Consider the following 9,212-nt stretch of genomic DNA (forward strand, 5'->3'; position numbering starts at 1 on the left):
GTTAAAAAGTTTAAACACAGAAATAGAGGGACAAAGGGTGTAAAAGAAGGCAGCAGTGATACTCAACGAACACTCTGGTGAAAATGAAATATATAACTTGTGGGCGGTGGTTGGGAGAGCGTGAGGGAAGGAGTGACAGTGTCTAAAGAGAAACATACTGTACCTGTTTGTAACTGTAACCCCGCTATAAAATTTTGTTTCAATTGTTAATTATTCTCAAAAAAATTAAAAGAAACAATATAAACTGTAAAACATAATGCTTTAGGTTAAGTGCAAATCTACTCAATAAATGAGCCACTGCTACTCAGGAGGCTGAAATCTGAGGATCATGGTTCAAAGCCAGTCTGGGCAATAAAGTCCATGAGACTCTTATCTCCAATTAACCAGCAGAAAACTGGAATTTGTGCTGTGGCTCAGGGGTAGAACACTAGCCTTGAGCTGAAGAGCTCAGGGACAGTACCCAGATCAAGAGTTCAAGCCCCACAATCGACCCAAAATAAAATAAAACTAAATTTGAATACTTTAGAAATTGAAATGTATTCCTTCTCTTGATGTTCACTTGCTTTCAAATTAAAGAAGGAATCAAGAAACTAGGTTAGCTGATTCTTTATATAATTTTGTTCAACAGGATGTGGTCACACATGCTATCAGCCCTCAGAAGGATTCTGATTGGAGGCCAGTATGACGAACAATGGTGACATCACATCTCAGATGGAGGCAGCGTCTGTATAATAATTCATTATGACTGGCTTGTTCACTGGCTATCCCTTTAGTCTTAATACATTCTTGGAGAAAACCTTAAAATGTATCCATCCTCTTAATTCTGATGCTGGCAAACAGGGATTGTTTTTCTTACGTTTCTAGCATGTGTCCTAACAGAGTAGGTCTTATTTTGCTTGTATTTATAACTTTATGGAAATGTAACCGTAAGCTTGTTAGAGATCCTCAGACCATTTATTTCAATTAGAAGCAGTAATGAAATCTCTTTAAACTATTAGATGTCACTTAGTCTTTATGTAAGACAGATTGTATGCTTAATGCCTTTTGGCATGATCCACAGTTATTGGCCCTTAATAGTTTTTATATTGACTAAAAACAAGGATTTGCTTTCTTCTGGGGCCTCTCCAAGTCCAAACCAGTGGCTGATCTGAAATGCCATTTTTTCATGAAACACAGAAAGTAGCTACAACAATCATGGCACCCCAATTCAATTAGAAATAATACTAAGCCAAGGAGTCACTGCAGAGAGTGTGGTCTTGAGACTTGCTATGCATTTTCTTTCACCACAGACAAAGTTCTTCTCTATCTCAAAATGGCTCTTGTTTCTCTCAAGCACCAGCTCCCATTACCTTTGTGTAACCTACCTCACTTTCCTTCAGGAAAATTCTCCTCAGAACACACCACTGGTAAACAGAATCTGGGTATTTAAATAACCCGAAAAGAATTACATTTGTATCAAGATGCCTCTCTTCCTTTTTCTTTTCTTTTGGGGGGGAGGGTCATGGTAGGTCTTACTATCCTTACTATGTCTCCTGTCTGGTAATTCTGTACCACTGCTTTAACATCTGGTATTTCTCTATGAAGTGAGGAATCAGGGTAAGTTCAAGTATGAGCCCCTAAGACCTGACAAGACTGTGTGGCAAGAGGGATTTCTAAAACAGCAGGAGAAGCAAAGGCCAGGTCTCAGTGCACCACCCCACCTATCCTCCTGCCCACCAACCCTACCACCCACCATCCCACTCACTATCTCACCCAGGCCATGGTGCAGCTTCCTGGGGTTGCTGCTACCCCACTCACTTGGCCCACAACACTCAGGAACTCTGCCACTTACTCCTACACAAGAATACCCACAATGAGCCTATTGCTTTTATTTCTTTTCTTTTCTTTTTTTTGTCAGTCATGGGGCTTAAACTCTGGGCCTGGGCGCTGTCTCTGAACTCTTCAGCTCAAGTCTACCACCCTGTTCCTGGAGCCACAGCGCGACTTCTGGTTTTCTAGTGGTTAATAGGAGATAAGAGTCTCAAAGTCTTTAGTGCCTGGGCAAAACCACGATCCTCAGATTTCAGCCTCCTGAGTAGCTAGGATTACAGGCATGAGTCACCATGTCCAGCAAGCCTGTTTCTTAAAGGGCTGAAAAGCAGGGGAAGGGTTATAAACATTGTACTTCTAAAAACCAGCTTGCAAGTAATAACAAAAGGAAAAAAATATATTTTGTTTTTGCACATTTTACCAAATGCTGTTCCTTTTTTCTTGTTGTTTTGTGGTACTGAGGTTTGAAGCCAAGGCCTTGCCTTTGCTAATAGACAAGGGCTCTACCACTTTGATCCACAAGCCCAGCCTCAAATATCAGTCCTTATGATTCCCTGATTTGATTCTGAATGCCTTTAGATGTTCAAACCAAACCACCTGAGAAAGAGCTTGATCCCACAGAAGAAAACCCAAAAAGCATCGGCAGTTACATGTTCCAGAAATACACTGAGTAGCCCGCAGCGCTGTAGTCTTCCTCAGGACTGTTTTAAAGAGGACATTCTAATTGAATATCCAAATTTATAAACACTTACATTAAAAAATTATTTTGACAGCCCAGTGTCAGTGGCTCATTCCTGTAACCCTAGCTACTCAGGAGGCCGAGATCTGAGGATTACAGTTCAAAGCCCACCTCAGCAGGAAAGTCCATGAAATTCTTACCTCCAATAAACTACTCAGAAAAAGCCAGAAGTGGAGCTGTGGCTCAAGTGGTAGAGCACTAGCCTTGAGCACAAAGAGGTGTAAAGCCAGCATCTAGGCCCTTCCCCCCAAAAAATCATTTTCACTATTTAATACTTAATACATAGAAATGAATAGGCATATTTGTACAATCCACCACAATAGATTTATTACTACATATCCATCTCATCCTGAGTGGAGACGGGTTTCCAGGTTGTCTCGTACACGGCTCTTCTGAATTCAGCTGTTATCTAACAGATATGCTCAACTCACAGTAAAAGATATATGTGTGTACATACATATAAACATATATATACTCAATACAGTAGAAAATAGAGCATATAGATTGTGCATGCTCCTGTACTTCAGGCACAGTGCATTTCCTTAAGATTTTAGAGCATGGCCCACACCTTCATGTTGGACCTGGAGCCTCCAGAAGAACGGTGAGAGAACACACTTCTGTTGTTTTAAACACTCCACGTGGGCTACTTGTTGGGGCAGCTCTAGACAACTGATGTAAATGTTCACCTGGCAAATTCATGAGTGTGAGCTCATCCCACCTCCATAACAAGCCTGTGAGGTAGTCCTATGTGCTGCCTTTTCTTCACAGAGGAGTCAAAGAGAGGCCAGCATGGAACAGAGCTGGGCCTTGAACTCCACAGCCTGGTTCAGAGCCTGTGCTTACAACTGTTACACAGTGGCATGTGCACAATGACAGATTACACATGCAAGAACAGTTCTGGCCTGGCTAACGTCTGGAAGTTGCTATAATGCATAGACACCATGTTTACTAAAGTGCAGGAAACCAATACTAACTCGATGCAAGAAGATGGGGAAACACAGACTGTGGGCTTTCAAAAGATGCCTGTGCTAGTTACTCAGAGTTGGTTATCCAGGGTAAAGAATTCAATTTGATATGGACGGTGAAGAATGAGCAACTCCTCATGCTGTGTGCCCTGGGTGACACTCCAGCCTCCTTCTAAATGTTCTACAAGATTAACATTTTAATTTCCAGTCCTTCAATAACCTTAAGGAATAAACACATTTGGGGTTTTTAATATCATCAGTAAACTGTCCTCGAGTTTCTACCAGTTGACCTTTTTATACCAGTTGAAGTAAACAGAAGTGCAAAATTCTTCAATGCTTCATGTTGACAGAAATAACATTTAACTGTGATATGGCACATTTACTATATGTCAGGTGGTAGATTAAACCTTTCACATATAAGCAAAGACTTTGTGTCTCCAGACCCCTGCAAACCTAATCCAAGGAACCAGGACACATGCTCATGGATGATGGCTGGCTGGCTGGCTGGCTGGATGCACCTACATTAAGTAAAAAATGGTTAAAAAGATCCATATAGGATGAGGCTAAATGAAAGGACCTCCAGGATATAGAAACAAGAGCCATATAATGTGTGCCTGTTGTTCTTAATGTACTATGTTATTTCTCATCTCTTTCGCTGTCCCTTGATTATCCTCATATTGTTACAGTATCTTACCTTGTTATGTGATATATACATGTTTATTTGGTTATTTGAAATAGGATAGGGAAGGGGGAAAACAAGATGAGGGGCGGGGTGGGGGGAGGGAAATGAGGACCAAGACATGAGAAAGGGTATCAATGTATGTGAAGTAATGCACCTTCTAGCTGGTGCATATATTGTAACCCTTCTAGTAATTACAATAAAAGATATGTAAATTTGAAAAAAAGATCTCAGTAGAGGGTAGTTCAAAATATTAATGGAGTTGGAAAAATTGAAGTCTACTAGCTTTTGTCAGCAGAAGAAATTGTTGGAAGGTTAATTCTGTCATTTCAGCTTCCGTCAAGACCCCCAGCAAAAATTCCAAAAGACCCCCCCAAAAACATCTTTGCAATCTCTCCCTTTCTAATTACTTTTTCTGTAACTTCCCCACACGTATGCCTTCACACCACCTCAGTCTCTCAGATTCCTCCATCCTGAGCCAGCCCTCTCCCACGCAGCCATAGAGACCTCATTACCATGGAGTCTTGTTAATTAATTCAATTCACACTAAAGTCTAAATGAAGATTAACCCTCATGCAGCATGGTCCAGTGAGGTTTACTAACGCAAACACTTTCTATTGGTTGATGAGCAAGGAGATATTTTTCAGTGAAGAAGGTTACAAGCCTATCCCACCCTCTATCTACCCAGCATCCCCTCCTCCAAGATGGATGCAGCTAGGCCAGCTATCACAGGCCTCCCAAAGCTATCACCACATGTCATCACTAGTGTTCATTGTATAATGTCTTCCCAGCCCAGAACTCTGAAGGCAGGACATCCATCTGCAGCTCCCTTCCCACAGTTAACTGGAGCCCAGAGGAATGCACGGCACTGAGGGGCTTGGTTGAAGACATAAAAACTAACCCTCCATGTCACAAACGTAGAAATCACATAGTCAAGGAAGCCAAACACAGTCAAGGAGTCCTAAACTCATCTAATGTCCTTTGGTTTCAAGGCTCGGGCTCTTTCCAGACTTTCCAGTCTTCCTGAGAAAACAAGGAGGAGCGCACATGGCAGTGGTGGGGCTTGAACTCAGGACCTGGGCACTGTCTCTAAGCCCCTTTGTACTTAAGGCTAGCACTGCCCTACCATTCAGGTCACAACTTCCATTCTTATTGCTTTTTTGTTTTTAAGTGGCTAATCATTTGTTTTTAAGTGGTTAATTGAAGATAAGAGTCTAAAGGGGACTTTTTTATCTGGGCTAGTTTTGAACCATGAGCCTAAGATCTCACCTTCTTGAGCAGTTAGGATTACAGGCATGAACCACCAGCACCTGGTTTTTACCTGTATTTTTAACTTGCTGATCTTTAAGCCAGGATTCCTTCACTGCTATGAAAAAAAAATCCCACAGTTTTTTCATATGATTCTTGGAGAAGTGCTTCAGCTGAAGAGTCCTTTGCAAAAGCCTCATTATCCCCACCTTGATCATCTCTGATTTGATCCAATGGCAAACCCTCTACTCTCCTTATCAATGTACAAACAGGAAGGGATTCCTAACACTAAGTCTATAAAGGAAGCTGAATCTGTCTAGCAAGCAGAATTCCAAATGTACCTACATTACATGATCTAATGATACAGAGCCAAGGATGGAAGAAAACTTACGATGTGAGTCACACTTTAATGAAAACCTCTCAACGCTGTTCTTGAGGGAATGAGTCGCATCAGAAAAAAAGAAAAAAAAAATTAAATCCCTCAAAATCCAACACTTGAGAGCCAATTTATACCTAAGCAACAAATTCCAGAGAATGATGAGCAGCATCTTCAAGCTTGTATGTTCAGGGTCCTGTACATTAATTAAACTTCCTACATCGCTGTGTGTTATTGATTCTCATGATAAAAGTTTGTCAGTTCCAGTTTTGGGAGTCCCCAGCTGAAGCATTTATGAAGGAGATAATGAGAACATTTGTGCACTCAATCTATTGTTCCATTAGTTGGAAAGGCAAGTTTATTGTAGACAAAGGATGAACAGGGCATCTCTGTCAAACAGTATTAGTACAGGATTTATATAAAAGCAAAGTTGAAAACCAGGCATGTTACTGCATGCCTGTTATCTCAGCATTTAGGAGGCTAAAGCAGAAGGATTATAAATTGGAGGCCAACCTGAGCTACACAGTTAAATAAATGAAGTCAACATAAATAATTCTTTGCACAAAAAGCAAATAGTATAAAACAAGTTTGAGGGTTTTCGATTTAATATGAAATCTGACTTACATAATTGCATTACTATATGATTCACTGATCTAAAGAGGAGACCAAATTTCATACAGATGTGACTCACCCTCAAATGCTTTGCAATGTTCACTCTCAAATGCTTTGCAATGTTTGGTACCGAGGCCTGCCTTTGGGACTTTGCATAAAACAGACTGAAGATACATTCCTTCATGAGAACTGCTCCACTCCTGCCAACAACCTTTGCACTCTCTCCACCTGATCACACTGCTGTGTTCCCTGAACCCTAGCTACAGGAGCCTCAGTCACCCATCTTGCATCCCTGGTTGAGCAGGGCTCTCACTGGGCCCTGTCTGGGGGCTCAGATACACTCATTCCCTCCGCCTGTCCACCGGGATCTCCTAGCATAGAATACACAAACAGCAGCATGGCTTTTCTCTCCTTGCGTCCAGGACAGACGTGGCACAGTAAAGACCCTGGCATGCCAGCCGCACAGACAGCTCTGTCCTTTCCACTCAGGCTTCTGTGGAAGCAGGCACCTGGAGCTCGTGTTGAATGTGCGAGGCAAGCCATCTCCCGACCTACGACCTGCTCTTTTACAACATCAATTTGTATTCTCAAGCAGCGCCTTCCTTACCTGCTAGATAAGAGGTGGATAATATTAAAGCCTTTATTCCCATCTACTTTATCTACTTCTCATAAAGCTCTCTTGAACCTCCTTCAAGCCATGCATTATGACCTTCGTTGACAGCTGCAAAGCAACTGGGGACAGAAGACATCCAGAAAACACTTAGATCACCCCAGTCTCCCCCTCCTTTCCTCTCACACTCCCTGCCACCCAGAAGCAGCAGCATGCTCCCTTCTTAACATTTCAAACCCACTCCCCACTTGAGCTTTCGGCACAGCGAGGCTTCCAGAACTTTCCAACTTCTTCACTTTCTTGTCCTCTGCCCCGCTCTCATTTGCAGGTTCACCTGGACTTTGCCAACTCACAGTCATACCTCCTTCCTTTCATGTGGAAGGGAAACCACCCGAGCGCCTCCCTCCCGGGGCCCTCTCTCCTCCAGCCCTCAGGAGTGTGTCTCTGGTGGGTGTGCGTGCGTTTCTGGTGTCTCATTCACTGTGCTGTCACGGGCTGTTCACATTAAGGGGACAGCTCTCAAATCGACACCGACATCTCAGCCAGATGCAATTACGAGCAGCATGGCTCCCTTCTCTCCTCACACCAACACCCCGAGAGAGGAGAAAGTTAAGACAGCAAAACAGGCATGTCAAGAACAATGTCTGTATTCCCGCTGGGGGAGCGGGGAAGGGGGATCCCCTCAACCCAAACACCAGCACGCAGGCCTTGGGAAGGTGCCAGGAGGACCAGGCCCTGACCGGTGAGCCGCCTGGTCCCGGGTGCGAGTCTACATCTGGGCGCGGGATCTTGTCTGACCAATCACGGGTGACACCGGGAAGAAAAGGAAGGGGGGAGAAAGAGAGAAGGAGAGAGAGAGAGAAAGAGAGAGAGAGAGAGACAGACAGACAGACACAGAGGAGTTCCAGAAACCCCAAATACCCCCGCCTCGTCCTGGCCTGGCCGCCGCGCCCCGCAGAGGCCCCCGCCGGACCCCGCGCCGCGCCCCGGCCCCCCGAGGCGCGCCCTTACCTTGCGGGAGTACGGGGGCTTGCTCAGGTGGATGCCGTCGCGGACCAGCTTGTCCCGGATCATAATCTTCAGCTTCAGCTTGGGGTAGCTCACCAACTCTCGGCTGCGGGGGGCGGTCGTCTGGCCCCGAGGGTCCCCACGCGTGCCCGGGACCAGGCCTCCTCGCGGCTCCCCCCGGCGGCCGGGGGCCATGGCGTCCGCGGGCGGCGCGGGCGGCGCGGGCTGCGGCTCCAGGGTGAAGTAGAGGCCGGCGGCCGCCGCGTCCTGCTCCCGCAGCCGGCACACCGCCTCCAGGATGCGGCGGCGGTGCGCGGGCGCCAGCACCCCGATGGCGTCCAGGTCCGGGTCCCCGATCTGTTTGCACACCTCCAGGTCGTCGTACCCGTTGTCCACGAAGGACTCGGCGTACTGCGGGAGCTGGAGCGCTCTCAGCCACTCGTAAACTATATTGGTGCCCATGGCGGGGCCGGGGACGCGGGGCGAACGCCTTCCCGGCGCCCTCGCCGCGCGCAGCGCACCAGTTCGCCCAACTTTTGATCCGTTCCTCGAAGGGGAGGGGGCAGACGCCGCAGGAAAGTTTTCCCGTTAAGCCAGAGGACCGGGCCGGGGGAACGCCATCCGAAGCCGCCCGGGACCGGCCGAGGCGTGACAGCAGCGAAGCGAATCCCCCGAGCCACCGCGGAGCTCCCAGGCGCTGGCGGCTCGGAGAAGCCGCTCTCCTCCGCGCCTCCCCTGGATGCGCCGCCGCCGGCGCGGGGAGGGGAGAGGAGGGGAGGGGAGGAGGGAGGGGCGGACACGGGCGGGGTGCGCTCACACCCCTCTGTCCGCGCCGGTCAGCGCCGCGCCGCCCCGCCCCGCACTTTCCCCAGCCCGGACCGTCCGGGGGCCGCGCGCCACATCCTCATCCCGGCCGCCGCCGGGGGCGTCCGTCCGCACGCGGGCCCCGCACCACCGCCGGAGAGGCGGCCCCAGCTCCGCCCGGCGCCGGGCACCGCTGGGCTTCAGCGTCTGCCCTGGGGTCTGGTTTCTTTTCAGTCGCGACTTCTCCAGGCTCCGGGCGTCTCGGCGCTCACTTCTTCCCGAGCCGGCAGCCTCCGGTGCGCCCTGGGGTGGGGTGGGGGCGCCCCGCGCGGAGGGGCGAGGCGGGGAGGTCCGGTGTCCTT

The 9,212-nt window shown here is 47.5% G+C and overlaps 1 protein-coding gene across 1 annotated transcript in view; it reads right to left on the reverse strand.

Moving 5' to 3' along the window:
- The window catches only part of Samd5 (sterile alpha motif domain containing 5), a 44,388-nt gene extending 35,716 nt beyond the window's left edge, over positions 1-8,672 (reverse strand). The window contains exon 1 of the mRNA XM_090337986.1: positions 8,050-8,672. Within this exon, the coding sequence (XP_090194112.1) occupies positions 8,050-8,508 (459 nt within the window). The 5' untranslated portion in view covers positions 8,509-8,672. The remainder of the gene's footprint in view (positions 1-8,049) is intronic.
- Positions 8,673-9,212: the final 540 nt, after the last annotated feature.

The sequence above is a fragment of the Megascapheus bottae genome, chromosome 8 (assembly GCF_031878675.1).
Source record: "Megascapheus bottae isolate mThoBot1 chromosome 8, mThoBot2.hap1, whole genome shotgun sequence".
NCBI lineage: Eukaryota > Metazoa > Chordata > Mammalia > Rodentia > Geomyidae > Megascapheus > Megascapheus bottae.